Below are 17,297 nucleotides of genomic sequence, written 5' to 3'. Positions count from 1 at the left end.
TTTATAAATATATTCTAAAAGCTAAAATAGCTTAGGACGCGTTCAATTTGACTTATGTTAGGCCAATGATATAAACCTTATTCAAACATATCGCTTACCGAAATAATATCCTTTTGTAATTCTTTAGAAGTTCTACCGGAGATGTACTTAAAATATTGTTCTGAAGCTATTTTTTTGTGGCATTTTAAATTAATTACTATTTAAATGGGAATAAGCCACAATTAAAGTTTAAAATACGTTTATTGACGTTTCAATTTCCACTTCGGAAATCGTTCTCAAAATACAAACATTAGTAAATTAAACAAGTTTTGTTTTTTGTTACTTAGTGAAAAATTCTTCTAATAATTTAATTTTATCTGACTTATCTATATTGACAATTCAGACATACATTATACATTTTAAAGTAGACGACTTTAAAATGATATTGCCAATATTGTTGAGTTGCGTTCCTGGGACGACTTTACTTATAAGATAGTTCATTCGATTATATGAAATCAACTTTAGCTTGAGAATATCCGTCAGAAAATTTAAAAAACAAAATTTAAAACCCTCAGTATGGTGGAGATATGTAGATTATGTATTCTTAATATGGCCTCATGGATCAGAGTTGTTGGACACATTCCTAAATGATATAAACGATAAAGAAGAGACAATAAAATTTACCATGGAAAAGGAATATCATAACACATTACCTTTTCAGGATGTTTTAATCTCTAAGAACGATACTGGATACGAAACTCAGGTGTACAGAAAACCAACACACACCAACAGAATTATTAAATCCTTATACGATAGAGCCAAAATTACTTGTTCTAACGAAAATTCGTTCTTGGAGGAAAAACATTTGTTAACATCTGTTTTATTAAAAAATGATTATCCTTTATCGTTTATAAATAAGGAATTTTCAACAATCGATCGAATAGAACAAACCAACTTATAACGAGATCCTACAGCATATGAAAGGAATAATACGAGGAAAATAACAATACCATACATAAAAGGATTATCGGAAAAGCTTAAAAGGATAGGAAATAAATTTAACATTTCAACAACATTCAAAACAACAAACACGTTGAGATCTATTTTGTCCAAAACCAAACCTAACAATGAACAAGAAAGGACAAAGAATTGCATTTATAAAATACCTTGTGAATGCGATCAGTTTTATTTAGGTGAAACATCAAGACCATTAAATGTTAGAATAAGTGAACATCAATCCTATATTAAAAATAGAGAATAGTCCTAAAAGAAACGGATGGTAAAAAGAGAAAAATCAAAGAAGCGGCTCTAATTATGCTAAATGAGACCAATTGTGTCGCGAATTCCTCGGCAGTAGTAGGATCTGGTTACCCATATTGAAAGAGGAAGTTATTAAAAGGAAAATACCAGTATTGGTAAGTCAGTAACATATAGAGAATACATCATTTATGTTTTTAAATAACAAACATATATAATCGGAATTTGGTGTTTATTGAAGGTAAACTAAATGCACGATCAAATACTTACCATGTCGGGATAGTATTATGAGGTTTTTTTCCTGGTTTTTCCCTCATAATTTACTATGGAATCACTAACAGGAGAATTTTACTGTCATCATGGCATGTATTTGTCTTTTTAAAAGGCGAATTACATGTTATGATCTTTTCTGACGGATATTCTCAAGTTAAAGTTGATTTCATGTAATCGAATGAACTATCTTATAAGTAAAGTCGTCCCAGGAACGCAACTCAACAATATTGGCAATATCATTTTAAAGTCGTCTACTTTAAAATGTATAATGTATGTCTGAATTGTCAATATAGATGAGTCAGATAAAATTAAATTATTAGAAGAATTTTTCACTAAGTCACAAAAAACAAAATTTTTTTAATTTACTAATGTTTGTATTTTGAGAACGATTTCCGAAGTGGAAATTGAAACGTCAATAAACATATTTTAACCTTTAATTGTGGCTTATTCCCATTTAAATAGTAAGTACTTAAAATAATATGATGTTATGATCGTTTTTGTAAATGCTCTGTACGAAAATAACTGTAAAACAATAAACTCACTGATTATGGAAATTAATGAAACGAATTGTCTACTGTCGTGCATGGTTCCGTTAAAATATACAATCTGTTCTTTTTACTAATTTATCGTCGATCTGCTTGTCTGCAAAATTCGAAAGATAATCACTCATACGAAGCGTAAAAAATAACTGTACCCCTCCTTGAATATTTCTTTCTATAAAAAGGTATATTTCTTGAATTAAATTCATTTCCCAGCAGTACGATCTAGTGGATGATGTTATGTTTCCAGACTCCTGACGAAGTATTTCTTTCTATTTATTTTTGCTTTCTCTTCGCCTATTTTTGACTTTGTATTTACTTATTGAATTAGGCTCCCAGGTGTGATTCGAAATATAATACAGTATCTATTTATTATTATTTTTGATAATAATATCATAATTTTTTTATTACGTATTTAAGTTAAATTAATAATTTTAAGACAGTCGCTAATCCCATTTCTGTTTTTTGGGGTTCAAACATTTAAAAACAGTGGCGCCCTTTTTTCTTTTGAAGAGCTGTTTTCTTCCTTGTTTCCTTTTTGTTGTTACGTATTAAAATTTATTCTTTCTTGTTTTACTGACCTCTAAGAACGACCCCGTTCATAATTTACCAGTGCTTTTCCTTCGAGAAGGAACCTTCGAGCCTATTGTGTACCGGTATTCTTCGTAATCGAGATTACCTTAGCATGGACAACATGGATTTGTTATTAATTTATTATCCCTCATAAGAATTTTTTTAGTTCTTCAAAGGTTTATTTAAACAAAATTTGCCCATTGGACATAGTTACATGGTAAATATTTTACATCAAGATTATTATAAAACGCAATTTTTTTCGACAACGAAGACAGGAAATCGTAAAATTTTATTATATATTTCGTGTGAGATTAAGATAAATGCGTCGACTAAGGAAACTTCAAGTAGATAAACATAATAAGAAGTGTTTATTGGAAGCTAAATCCTGAATTCGATTTCCGATTTATATTCTTAATTTATTTTTAGTTTGGCTTTTTACAAGAGGCAGTATCTGTGTGAGTGATTATGATTTTTTTATTTTTAGCGAAGATGTATTACAATCAACCATAGTCCAAATAAGAAATTCAGAAGAAATTATTAGTATTACCAGGGATTACATTATATCAAACACAAAGTTGTTTTTAAACAATTTTTGGCAAGATTTTAACGTTTCTGTGAAGATCAAAAGGTTAAAAGAATTAGAAGAAAAATCTAACAAGGAAAATGCTTGGTAATTAAAAATTTCTTGATTAATACGAAAATGTTGATTGCTATTGTTTGTTTGTTTACTTTCTGGAGATTAAGTAGTTAAACTTACAATTTTTTGACAATAGTTAGTCCAGTCGTCAGAGATTTGACCCCTAAAAATCATACTAACTGAATTTTGCCGAAAATATCCATTTTCGGACCCCAAAAAGATGCAAAACAGTTTACCACTTTAACTCCCGGGCTTCCCCCTAAAACCCCCTTCTTAGGGGAGTAAAAACGCAAAAAAATCGATTTACCAAGAATCGGTATGCCGTAGAACAAATGTTTCAAACAAAAAATGTAGCTGAGATGTTTGAACAAAAATGTTTGTTAGCACTTTTTGCGTAGAATAAACCGTTCTCTCAGAAACAGCGCTTAAAGCGACCGGCGATTTTAAATGACAGTTCGAAATTAATATGGCCACGTCGAAATGCGACTTTGCGAACCTTGTGGATTTCAGCTGAACTAACCAAACGACGTCACTAATTTTCGATTTATCGAAATTAATTTCAACTTCAAGAAAGTGGTTGAAATTTCATTTCGACTCGAAATTAATCTGACATGACTGACTGGACTGGGAGAAGTGAACTTAGGTTCAGTTTAAGTAGGCGGTGTTGTGTTTTGATCCTTGCAAGGAAAACTGAGGCAAAAAGTATTAATATGGCTGTGTTTTACGGACATTTGCTAGTTTTGGAGGAATTAGAGAGGATAGATATCCGACGCTCACAACGGAGGATAAGAAGAATGTTACGGGATACTCAAAATTCTTTTTCACTAAGTGATGCTCAATTTAGGCAGCAATTCCGGCTTAATAAACAAGCTGCAAATTATTTAATAAGGGTATTAGAACCAGATTTGGAAGAAGGTGTTTATGCCTCTAGGATACCCAAAATGTTTAGAGTTAGTATTACTAAGCTGCAGTAAATTTAAAAATATATTAGAATATAACCACTAAGTCAAATCTTAGTGGTTATAACTTAAGGATCTCCCACATCGCCTTTTTTTTTCTTGTCATATTTTCTTTCAATTCAAAATATAATTGAGAATGGCCACTATTTATGATTTAACAACTCAAACAAGAAAAAAAAAGACGTTTACGTAACGTAAACAAAACAAACATTCAACAAGCGTAGTGCAGCGTGCAGCCAATAAACAACAGGGCCAACCCAAATTTTCAGCAGTGTCAAAATGATAAAGTAAATATCCCCAGTTTTAACTACAATCGAAATGAATGAGAATCGCTAGCGATTGCGACTGTCATGGCGTAGTCGCTTTTAAATTTCGACATCGAAATGAAATAGAATCAGGACCCAGAGTGTCCTATCGACAAAAATAAAAATGTGTTGTAAAGGTAAAGAGTACAGCTTTCGTACACAATTTTTTATTTTGCTGCAAATGAAATCAGTTTCATTAAAGTTGTTCAAGATATAAACTTTGCGCGATTTTTGTGATTTTTTACGATTCTCGTGGGATTAACACGAGTGATTTCACGTCACTGGAAATGACTCCAAGAAGACGGTTTGGGTGTAATTTATAGTAGTAGTTAAGCACTTTTGGAAAACGTACTAGTGTAATTAAAAAAGAACAGTTTTAAATGTTTTAGATCGTTTGTAATGTAATAAAAGTTTAAATTCAGCGTTTTTTAAGCATATTTCAAATACCTCACATTTGTAGCCAAAAGTCCAAACTAAAATTTTATGAGGTTTTGAAGATTAGGTTCTAGTTATGAAAACTCTATAGTGGCCAGTCAATGAAAGGGATACATTATATTGATATTATGAGAATCATAAAAAATGGCAAAAATCGCTCCACGTTTATTTATTTAACATCTTTATAAAAATTGAGTTCATTTGCGGCAAAATACAAAAATTGCATACAAAAGCTGCACTCTTTACCTTTAAAAAACATCTTGATTTTTGTCGATAGGACACTCGGATCAAAAGATATTGAATTTTTACCGTCGAGCTGATACAAATTTTATTGAGCATTGATTTCGCGCGCTTAACTGACATTCAAAATCGCCGATGCTTCAATCGTTGTTTCTGAGAGAACGGTTCATTCCACACAAAAAATGATAATAAACGTTTTTGTTCAAAATTATCTTAGCTGCATTTTTTATTTGAAACATTTTTTTCTATAGCGTACAGATTCTTGGTAAATCGATATTTTTTCGTTTTGCCCCTCTACGTGGGGGGTTTTAGGGGAAAGCCCGAAAATTCAGCTTGTTCGCATGATTTTTAGAAGTTCAGTGGCATTTTCGTCTCTGACGACTGGAGTAATTGTAAAGTTCTGTGTACAGTTTGTACTTATTTATTACTATAGTTCTAAAGCTGTTTTATTGTGGCATATTAATGCACTTTACGTTTTTTTTTTAATTAAACAAATTTTGTTTTTGTTGTTTGGTAAGAAATTCTTCTAATTATATATATATATATATATATATATATATATATATATATATATATAATTATATATATTTATATTTATATATACACTTCTCAACAATTTGAAGTGGATATTATGAAAATGTGTATTTTATTTTTTGTTCATAAGGTCAAATATAAAAATGGAGTGATATAAAGATTTATTTTTACTTCGTATTTTCATACAGATGAACCGAAAGAAATCTTTAAGAAAAAAAAATAGAAAATAAACAAAAAATTGTAAAATTAACAACCTAAAATTTCTATTCCTGCTCAATTTCTAATATCCCGAAAAGAAAAATTAATAGTGTATGGGTCCACCTCTGTGTCGCCTTAGTGCTCTAACTCTATTTGGAAGACCTCTTATTAAATTATTGATGAACTGCTGCGGTATACGTTCCTAAATCGCGCGTAATGTATTGGCCAACTGATCTAAGGTTTGGCGCGTTTGAAGGAGCCTGTTTTGTTGCCTAGACATTTCGACTCAAACATGTTCAATGCAATTCATATCAGGTGAACACAGTGGCCACTCCATTCTTGTAATGCCATGAGCTTCTATACACTCGTTGACAATTCTCGCACGGTGAGGGCGAGCATTATCATCAATCAGAACAAATTGTTCGCCTATTGCACCAAAAAATGGAACAACTATTGGTACTATGACTCTGTCTCGATATCGTGTAGCAGTCATTGTCTCAGTAATTAAGACGACTAAGCCCGTGCGACCGTCAAAACATATGCTTCCCCACACGCAAACGGATCCACCTCCAAAAAGAGTGGTTGGGACTCTCAGATTTTCATTGTAACGCTGTCCTCTTTCCCTCCACACCAATATTCGGCCATCATTCGTATACAAACGAAATCTCCAATTTTCGAAATTCCACTGATAGTGTTCCATCGCATAGCGATATCTGCATGCACGCTGCTCCCTAGTTAGTCGTGGATGGGTAGCGCGCCGTCTAGCATTTAAATTGGATGCATGTAACCGTCTTCTGACAGTTTGACTGGAAATTGCTCATCCAGTAGCATGCCTGAAGATACTGTTAATTCTGGAAGCCGTGAATGTTGGGTTTCTTCTTGCCGTCAGAACTGCAAAACGGTCTTGCCGACGAGTTGTAGATCGTTCTCTTCCTCCTACATGCCTGTATGTTGCAGATCCAGTCGCTACATACCGATTCCATGCACGACTTATCACACTTTGCGACACATTTAGCCTCATAGTTACCTCTTGATGGTGGCTATGTGTCGCAAATGATATATTCATGTTTGGAACAACATGTCTCTCTTTGTACGAGATAAGGGCCGATAAGAATAGGGAGAAAAAAACCACATGCAATAAATATTGGCAATAAAGATAGCATATAGAGTATAGTACAGGCAATTATTTTAAAAATAGTTTTATATGTTAATTTTAGGAATTTTAAAAATATCCACTTCAATTGTTGAGTAGTGTATATATATATATATATATATATATATATATATATATATATTAGTTTTGAGTTTCTTGAACCGTACTATATTTAATATAAAATTAGTATTTCTTGGGTTTAGGTTCAATAAGATATACATTACATGTGGAACTAGATTTTTTTTCCATAGCAATCAACGTTTCGGCAGGAAACCCTTGCCTTTGTCAAGATTCAAAACGTAAAACGGGACACAGACATTAAACAGATTAATTAATTAATTAATTAAAAATTTTCCACTTTTCAGAGTGGACCTGCTACGTAGCGCCATCTGCTGTAAATAATAATTCAAATAATTCAGCAACCGCTAAAATATTTGAAAATACCTCGTCTCTTCCAGAAACGAATTTCTGTAATTCGTGGTATAGAGGGCGGCGTATTCTGCACCAGAAGACATGAATGCATGTATTTTCCCTCTGGTTTGTCTGTTTGGTGACACCCTAACATGTCATAGGCTGAAGAACAGAGTTTTATAAAGAAAATACACACAGTTATACTTTACGGTGCATAATATACCACCCTTTATAAAATGAATTACAGAAATTTGTTCATGTCAAATAGAGGCATTTTCACATATTCTCGCACTTTCTATACATTGTGTATACATTGTGTGATAGAAAGTAGATAGCGCTACGTTGCTTGCCCAGTCTGTAAAGAAAGAAATTTGTCTGCTGATTTTTACATAGATAATGGATCTAGTATCATACTTGCTCTAGCTATTGTATTTTACGGGGAAATACCGTTTTTATGTTTTTGGGATCAGTAGTAAAACCCTCAGGGTCCATAACAGATCGCACAAACAAAAAAGGGGTTTTTATTTCTTTTCTAAAATTTTTTTTGACATTTTTGATTTTTTAGGAGACCCACTACAGGAGAGGCTCCCATATCTGCAAAGATGCTGAGAGAAATGAAAAATAAACTAGAAGACGAAATTAAATCGACAAGGGAAGAAACAGAGAGGGTGAAGGCATATTTACAACAAAATATGAAAAAATTGCAGAAACAACTTGTAGAAATGGAAACTTTTGAGTTCCCAAATGTGGCCAGTTCGACAATAGAGTATGAACATTAGAATATAAGTTTTAAATATCTGTTAATTTTTTATTTAATTTAGTTTTTTAAATGTGTATTTATATTTCAATAAACATTTTTACTTATTTTTATCTGGAGTGTGTAAAATCACAAATAAGTAGGTCACCGATTAGAATACTAGAATGGACTTCAAGAGGAAAGGATGTGACCATCAAGCTAGTAGGAAAAAAAATAAAGAGAGGGTCCCACCATCAAACTAAGAGAACAAATCGGCGTGGTCATAATAGATAAAACTAGGAACTTAATTCCTAACCTAATCGTTATCAGACCTAATGAAGGAAATTAAAGAAAATCTGGCAGGAAGGAAAGATGTGGGCATCAACAGAATAAGACATACAATAGACCAAGGGATATCGCTGGTACTGGGAGGAGAAGGAAAAATACTTTCGGGTAAAGAATGCGTGAAAAGGATACGAGTGGACTTTACATCTTGTAGGGTGGTGGAAGCAAGGGTAGAGATACCTAGATGCAGGAGATGCCTTGCTTTCGGACACAGGCAGTGGAACTGCAAGAGCCAAAACAGAAGAGGGTGCTGCTTCCGATGTGGCAACGTGGGTCATTTGGCTGCTGAATGCAAGAGAGAAACGATATTCTTCAATTTTAATGTACCTGGCCTCGTAGCAAACTCGAGGAGGTCTCCTAGGTTCAACCATATGGTTGAGGATAGGCACACTAGTGTATAAAGACCGAGAAACAGTCTAGTCCGAGGTAAAAAGATAGCAAACACGGGAAACACAAGTCGAGAGTTGAGGATACTCCAAACAAATGTAGGAACTGGGAACCTGGCCACAGACTGCTGCCACGGAAAAGAACATAGACATACTGGTTACAGCGGACCCAAACCCAACAACGATTAAGAGGAGAGGCTGGTTTGTGGATGAGACTGGAAGGGTTGGTGTACGAATCTGTACCAGCAAGCTGCGATTATATGAAATAAAGGCAAAGGAAGGGTATATCATCGTCCGGATGGAGGAATTGCAGCTAGTGCGCTGCTATCTCTCCCCTAATATAACGGTGATATTATCTGATTGAGTGGATACTTTGGATTTGGTGGTACTGAACACTGGTCTAGAACCTACATACATTCATGAGGAGAGGTACGGGTATGTACATCGATGTTACAGGGAGTAGCAGCAAAAACAAATAGGTCTTGCTCCATAAACAAATAGATTGATAGGTCTTGCCAGACTATACCGGAAATGAACGGAATGACTGGAAGATATATGAGGATCTCATTAAATTGAGAGTATTTATGATACAGGATTAAACGCCAACGGTAAAAAACCTGGGACAAGTCATAAAACAAGCTATAGAAGGCAGTAGAATAGGTCCTCGAGAGGTGAGCAGGATGCCATACTGGTGGAGTGCGAACATCGGAGAGTTCAGAGATGAATGCATAGCCATGAGAAGGAGGATAACGAGGGCAGAGCAGGGATAAACTCTGTTATCGTCGAGTAAATCGAAATAACATACCGCGCACGAAAAAGAGAACCCTATAGAAAAAAGAAGGCACTGGAGAGAACTGTGCAAGCTGGATGAGGACATATTTGGTCAATGGATATAGGATCGAGATGAAAATATTCCTGCGTACCCCTCATACGAAATTCCACTGGACAAAAAGCTTGAGGTAACACTAGAGCTTTTTCTGTCCGACCGATGAGTTGGAGGGACGAGAAAGCTGAGGGACTGATGGGACTTTGCCATAGATGAATTAATCGAGGCATTAGATACACTTAAGACACATAGATCCCCCGGACTAGAAAAGATACCGCCCAAACCAGTTACCTGTGATAAATTTGTAAAAATTTTTTCGTTAAATACGTAATTTTCGCCTTCACTGAGTTTTTTTACTTCAAAGCAATGAAAGAGCTAGGAATACCAAATCGGTTAGTAAATTTAACAAAAATAACTCTTGAAAAAGTTGAATGTAGAGTAGGAATTCATGGAGAACTGTCTGAACCTTTTAAAACAAATAACGGGCAGCGCCAGAGAGACCCTCTCTCCTGTATACTGTTTCAGCTAGAACAATGGGTTTAGTAGTGAACACCAATAAAACGAGGTATATGAAAATAAGCACGCAACCACAAATCCTACGACTACTTGTTATAGAAAACGACGACATCGAAGCAGTGAAGGAATTTGTATACCTGGGAGCGCTTCTTAACACTGAAAATAATACTACCGCAGAGATAAACCGTAGAATTTGCACGGCCAACAGATGCTATTTTGGGCTCAATCTCCTTATATTCACAATCATATCGAGAAATACAAAAATAAAACTCTACAAAACAATAATACGCCCAGTCCTAACATAAAGTTCAGAGACCTAGACTCTAACAAAAAATGTTAAGGATGTTCCGAAAGAAAAGTACTAAGGCGAATCTATGGAGCAGTTAACGACAATGGGGTGTGGAGAACACGATACAACATCGAACTTTATAGAATATACCAGGAACCTGATATCATAAAACATATTAAGATAGGACGTCTGAGGTGGATAGGGCAGCTAGAAAAACGCTCCTTTGTCTCCAGTCGTCCCCGATAGGGACGACTGGAGAGAAATTCTTGAGGAGGCTAGGACCCACGCGGGGTTGTAAAGCCATAAAGCCAGAATCATGATGATGATGAGTTATAACTCAGTTTATATTAGTTTTATAGCAAACATCAAAAAGAAATCTGTTTTTCTTTTTTATAAGCTACATTTTGTTCCTTTGCAATTTTCTCGATAAAATGTAAATTTTTTAGTTATTTGTGAAACATTGATTGAAAATATAATAAAAATTAAAATTTTCGAATCACGAATAAGTCCTTAAAGTATTGATTTTTCGAAAAAAAAAACTCTAGTACCTACATTTTTTGCTTAGAATATATTTTCTAATTGATTCTAGTAGTTATTTTTAATGTAAAGGTTCCCACACTCCAGTTGTTGTGGATTGCACTCTCAGCGTAAAAGTACACTTAGGCATAGGATAGATTTTGTTTGTTAAGGTTTTCCCTACTTACTGTTAAAATTCCAAGAAACACGATGAGTGTACATAGATGGAATTTAGAGTTAAAAACCGTCGTACATTGGACTATAGGAGATCTAGAAACATAAGACAATCTAATTAGTTTTTTGTACAAGTTTGCACGGAATCTATAAATGAGATTGAAATATTTTCTCTCCATAAAATGACAAGTTGGATTCTCTATTTCTATTCACAAATAGAAAATATCATAATTTAATTAATAACTAAAAAATCACAATTTCTCATTCTAATGTAGTAGTCATTGTTTTCAAACACACGGTGATTTCCTGTAGACTCTTATTAATATTCATATGACGTTGTTGAATTTCATTAGACAGATTCTGTTGTTCTTTATTTACAGATTTCTCTAAAAAATTTGAGTTACATTAAGATGGTATCAAAAATAGTTGTATTGCAATCTTACCATTGTTTATGTCAAACATATCCTGTGGTTTCAATAGTTCTTCGTATGGTTCAATTAGTCTCTTATAACAGTTTCTGGCAAGGTCAAACTGTGTGTAAACTTTCTTTTTTGTCTTCAATCTTCCACTCAGCTTCTAAAAAAGAAATAAGACTGCATTAGCAGTGTCGGTTTGACACAGTCTGCCGCCCGGTGCTGATACGGTTGCCGCCAGGCTCAAAAATATTTCCTAACTTTATTTCAATTCAACAAAACATATTTTGAATATAAGTTTATAAAAATAAGGAAAACAATTAAGTACAACTTTTTTTGGTTTCAAACTTAAATGGATACTAACAAAATACAAGAAAAAAATTAAGGGCGAACTTCAAAAAGTAAAATAAAATGTACCTAATAACATTCAAACAGGTAACATGAGGTAGGAGGTAGGTAATCAAATAAAAAACAAATAAAATTTACCTTTACTATAGAAAAGCTTCTTATCTTACTTTTACTGAAGCGAAGTTTTCGATGATTAATATTTTTATATTTAATTCATTTAGCAGATTCTCGTTAATGAATAAAACTGCTAAGGATTTCAAATTTTCTTGGGAAATTGCATTTCTCCAATTAAGTAGGTCTTTACCCTTTTTACTGTCGCAAGATAGCGTTCGCCACTTGCATTTGTGACCATTATGGAAAAAAATAAGCAGGCAAATATTAACGTTTGGAAATGAAGATATTAATTTATTTTCGTATAAAACCTGTACCAATTCTAAAGGAGTGTATATTTGTAATTGGGGAAGGGACATTAACAAATTCTTTAAATGAACACATTCTTGGGAAAAATACTCGTCCAAATCCTCCTTGTATTTGTGTTGCAATTCGGTTGCCGATTTGAAAATATTGTTGTATTTTTATTAATCTAATTTATTGTCTTTATTTATTATCAAAGGTTCTACACTTATAACACTTACAAGTTTATTTAAAGTCTTTATTTGTACAATATAACTAATTTATTTCACACTAATAATTATATAATTTATTTACATTTATTACAATACGTGCGTTACATTTTAAAAACTCGACGCGATGTTCAAAACTAACTGTCCCTTTAAATAAAATGTCCCATATATATAAATAACCGTTAGTTCTAGAATTCAGGCGATTCCCTTTGAATAGACGAGAAGGTCACTCGAGCTGGTCTTTCAGCTGAGCGGCGAATTTACTAGAATTCGGTCGACGACCCTTGCTCAATGATCTCGAACGCCATGGAACTGGTTTTAGCGTATGGGTCCCTTGGATATTGCCTACTAGAAAAATACTTATTAGAAAAACATGTTTACAGTTTTGAGTCATATTATGCGTCATGATATGACACGCGTGGCATGATAATATGAAACGACCTTTACCAACGAGATTGCCACTTCGGACCGCTACAGGTGAAAATGCCAACATTCATGGAGAAATCCAGGTACAATTGGGAATTGGAGCAGAAAAGTTCGTCCATACTGTTATAGTTGTTGACATCGAAGAGGATGTTATATTAGGAATGGGCGTAATGAATATGCATGGATTCCAATTGGATTTTAAGAATAAGGTAATCAAAGTTGGCAACGAGGAGGTAGTTCTTCATCCACATAATGACAACACTGTGCAAGCAGCCATTAAGGACGATACAGTCGTGCCTGCGAGAAGCGAAACAATCATAGTAGCGCGACTACAGGGAATTGTAGACGAAGAAATTACAGAAATTCCTGTAAGACTTATCAATGTCAACGACTACCCAGTGACCATCAAGAAAGAGACAAAAGTAGAAACTTGTGTACCTGTGACATCCATAATCCGTCAGGCGACAACATCTGATAATTCCAACGACAAATTCGACCAAATGGTCGCAGTTGCAGGACAGTCTTTAAATCAGATGGAGAAAAGGGAATTTCTTCGGCAGTATCGTGATATTTTTGTACCGAAAGGAGGAAAGACGGGTAGAACTACCGTTGTTAAGCATAAAATTGATACTGGTAATGTTAAGCCAATTCGTCAAACAGCTCGACGATTACCACAGGCGAAAAGAGAGGAAGCTGAAATGATTGTTCAGGAAATGAAGAAAGACGGGGTGATAAAACCTTCTACGAGCCCATGGGTCGCTCCGGTGGTCCTAGTTAAGAAGAAAGACGGAACGACGAGGTTCTGTGTGGATTACCGTTTGCTGAACAACGTTACCAAGAAAGATAGTTATGCTCTGCCTCGGATCAACGACACATTGGACTTGAAGTCTGGATACTGGCAGGTAGAAATGGACCCAGTAGATAAAGAGAAGACAGCATTCACCACAGGATCTGGATTGTGGCAATTCAACGTTATGCCATTTGGACTCTGTAATGCTCCTGCGACATTTGAGAGGCTTATGGAAAATGTGCTTATTGGAAAACATGCCTGGTTTATCTAGATGACATAATCGTCTTGGGGGAGACATTTGAAAATCATCTGAAGAATTTAGAAAACGTTTTTAATCGACTTAAAGCTGACCTATTGGTGTTAAACCCCAAGAAGTGCCACCTATTTCAAGGTAAAGTCGATTATCTTTCAGAACGATTTCCGAAGTGGAAATTGAAACGTCAGTAAACGTACTTTAACCTATAATTGTGGCTTATTCCCATTTAAATAATAATTAAACATATTATTTCTAATTCTAGTTCTAGTTTTGAACATCGAGTTTAAATTGTAAGCCGGAAATAAATATAAATAAATGTTTGAAATAAATGAGTGAATATTGTAATAATGACTTTAATAAACTTGTAAGTGTTATAAATGTAGAACCTTTGATAATAAATAAAGACAATAAATTAGATTAATAAAAATACTACAATAGTAAAAAATAAAATGGTCACTTACATAACGGTTAGGAAGGAGAAGGGGGTCTTCTAAAACGTCAGTGCGTTACATGGGAGGAGGTGGTCAAAAATCTTAAAAAATTGCGTTATGTAATACTTGAACGCCCCTTAAATAAATTTTCAGTTTTCAAAATTTTAAAATCGCTTCGCTTTTAAATCCTTTATCTTCGGCTCATCATGGACGGCTCATTTTTAAAGGAATTGTTTTTATTTATTTATTATTTTTTGTGTAAAAAACTTGAACTTTTAATCTTTTAAATGGTTTTTTAATTCGTTATTGTTTATAAACAAAGCCCCTAATAATAAAAATTCAATAGTGACCAAATAATGGAAGTGATAAATAATATTGATCTCACAAAAATCGTAAAAAATGGTAAAAATCGCTAAACGTTTATTTATTTAACACCTAGAAACTGACTTTATTTGCGGCAATATATAAAAATTTTATAAGAAAGCTGCACTTCTCACTGAGAGAATTGTACACAAAAAGTGCTAATAAATAATTTTGTTTAAAATTATCTCAGCTACATTTTTTATTTAAAAGATTTTTTCTATGGTGTACAGATTCTTGGTACATCGATTTTTTCGGTTTTTCCCCACCTAGGAGGGGGGATTTTAGGGGAAGCCTTGGGGTAAAAGTAGTAAACTTTTTTGCATCTTTTTTAGGGTCCCAAAATTTACATTCTCAGCAAAATTCAGCTTGTTCGTATGAGATTTAGAGGTCAAATCGCTGACGATTGGGCTATTATTTTAACAAAACCAAGGTTAAATATATTATAGAAAATGAAGAAAAATTGCACCATACCATTGATTATAAACCAACCACTAGATAGCTCACCTCGTGGTAACCGAAAGACGTATTAACAACTAGATGGCGTTACTCGAAAAACGTATTGAGATTTCTCATTCTCTCTCTGACTTGCGAGGAGGTAGGAGTAATGTGAGGGCCGAACTTACCCTATAGGTGTATTATCGGTGACAAGTGTTATGACAAGTTATAGCGGAATTGTATAAAAAAAAGGACATTTTAGATAAAATGACCTCTGTAACTCATAAGTGTGTTTACGCGGGATGTTTTGAAAGAAACGATGGAACAAATAGTAATATATCTTTCTTTAAATTTCCCCTGAAAGACGTAGAGCGCACAAAAATTTGGCAAAAAAACTGCGGGAATATTGATATTATATTGATAGATATCAGTGACCTGAAACAGAGGGCAATTTGCTAGCATCATTTTGCACATTTTGCAGTGGAACATATTTACCAAAGTGGCCAAAGAAAGTTATTAAGGCAAAATGCTGTTCCTCCAAAACTTACACAGTTAGCAACTTATTTAGGTGAGTATTCAACTTTAGAAATATTTTTATGTTTGCCTAATGTGCTTTGTCAATAAGAATAATACTATTAAAATATATTTTGTATAAAATCAGTTGATATTGAGTGATTTATATATTTTTTATACAATTAAATCAAAAGAGACTTTTTTAAATATGAATGCGTTGTTAGTATCACTCCAGAAATAATGGAGATGCTTGTTTTGCTTTAATTAAAATTACACATACATTTCAATGATTACCTATTTTAGGTGATACATCACCAGTATGCTCTACATACGTTTATTGCGGAACGAAACGTAAAAGATCTACAAGTGGCGATTGTATGGTTAGGTCACCACCATCGCCACAAGTGATCAAGTTGTAGTCTCAGTGATATTTCCAGTTTTGAAATTAATTTGCCCACAAAACTTGAAACTGAATTGACGGAGAAGTTAAAAAATTTGAGTATCAAGTAAATGCTTTAAAGAAGAAGTGCCGTCAGAAGAACAGTCAGCTTTGTAGAAGAACAAAAAAAGACAGAAAATCGGAAACCAAATTCATGTTACAGATACTGTTAGAAAATAAAAGCAAATACCTGCACACTTTGTTAATATGCAGTTTTCACACAAAACTCGTTCAAAATGGAGTCACAATGAAAAAGATTGAAATGGCCAGAATAATATAATGAAAACTTATAATAAATGGCCAGAACTCTGGCCATTTATTATAAGTCTCCTAGTTGTTACAAATTTTTAATTAGATCTCTTAACTTTATATTACCTTCAGTAAAAACAATTCAAACTTGGTTGCGTGTTATAAAATTAAGAACTGGTTTAAATACTTCCTTAATTGACAAGTTGAAGAAAGAAGCAGAGACAATGGATGAGTGGGAAAAAATTTGTGTGTTAATGTTTGATGAAATTTCTTTGAAAAAACAATTGGAGTACAATAAATTAGATGATATTGTAGAAGGGTTTTAAGATTAAGGTGCTTTAGGAAGCACAAACAAACTTGCCGACACAGGTTTGGTTTTCATGATGCGCCGCTTGCTACATAACTGGAAGATTCCGATTTGTTATTTTGTTATAGTTGGTCCAATACATAGCGACAACTTAAAAAACATTGTAGTTGAAGTTGTTTCAAAATTACAAAATATTGGGTATATACCAAAAGTGTTAGTGTGTGATCAAGCATCTAATAATATAGCTTTATTTCAGCTGTTAGGCGCATGTAAGGATCAGCCTGTAATAGAAATATCACTGTGTTTGATACACCCCACTTATTAAAGAGTTTAAGAAATAATTTTCGTAACAAAAAGTTGACGTTTTTTGCTGATTCTAAACAAATATCGTGGCAAGATATTGAATACACATACAACATCGAT

General features: G+C 33.7%; 2 protein-coding genes across 3 annotated transcripts in view; one reads left to right on the top strand and one right to left on the bottom strand.

Annotated features, from left to right (window-relative positions):
- The window catches only part of LOC140448498 (uncharacterized), a 64,667-nt gene extending 56,308 nt beyond the window's left edge, over window positions 1-8,359 (top strand). Inside the window, exons 2-3 of the mRNA XM_072541582.1 lie at window positions 3,106-3,291; window positions 8,059-8,359. Coding sequence (XP_072397683.1) covers window positions 3,106-3,291; window positions 8,059-8,272 — 400 coding nt within the window. The 3' untranslated portion in view covers window positions 8,273-8,359. The remainder of the gene's footprint in view (window positions 1-3,105; window positions 3,292-8,058) is intronic.
- Window positions 8,360-11,482: 3,123 nt separating this feature from the next.
- The window catches only part of LOC140447801 (uncharacterized), a 45,581-nt gene continuing 39,766 nt past the window's right edge, over window positions 11,483-17,297 (bottom strand). For both annotated transcript variants that reach the window (XR_011951636.1, XM_072540666.1), the window contains 2 exons: window positions 11,725-11,857; window positions 11,483-11,667 (listed from right to left, as the gene is read on the bottom strand). Coding sequence is in view for 1 of the 2 variants with exons in the window: in XM_072540666.1 (XP_072396767.1) it covers window positions 11,543-11,667; window positions 11,725-11,857 (258 nt within the window). In the remaining variant the exon portion in view is untranslated. The remainder of the gene's footprint in view (window positions 11,668-11,724; window positions 11,858-17,297) is intronic.

Source organism: Diabrotica undecimpunctata, chromosome 8, assembly GCF_040954645.1.
Source record: "Diabrotica undecimpunctata isolate CICGRU chromosome 8, icDiaUnde3, whole genome shotgun sequence".
Lineage (NCBI taxonomy): Eukaryota > Metazoa > Arthropoda > Insecta > Coleoptera > Chrysomelidae > Diabrotica > Diabrotica undecimpunctata.
The sequence above is the reverse complement of the archived record's forward strand: the minus strand, read 5'-3'. Positions and strand labels throughout refer to the sequence as shown.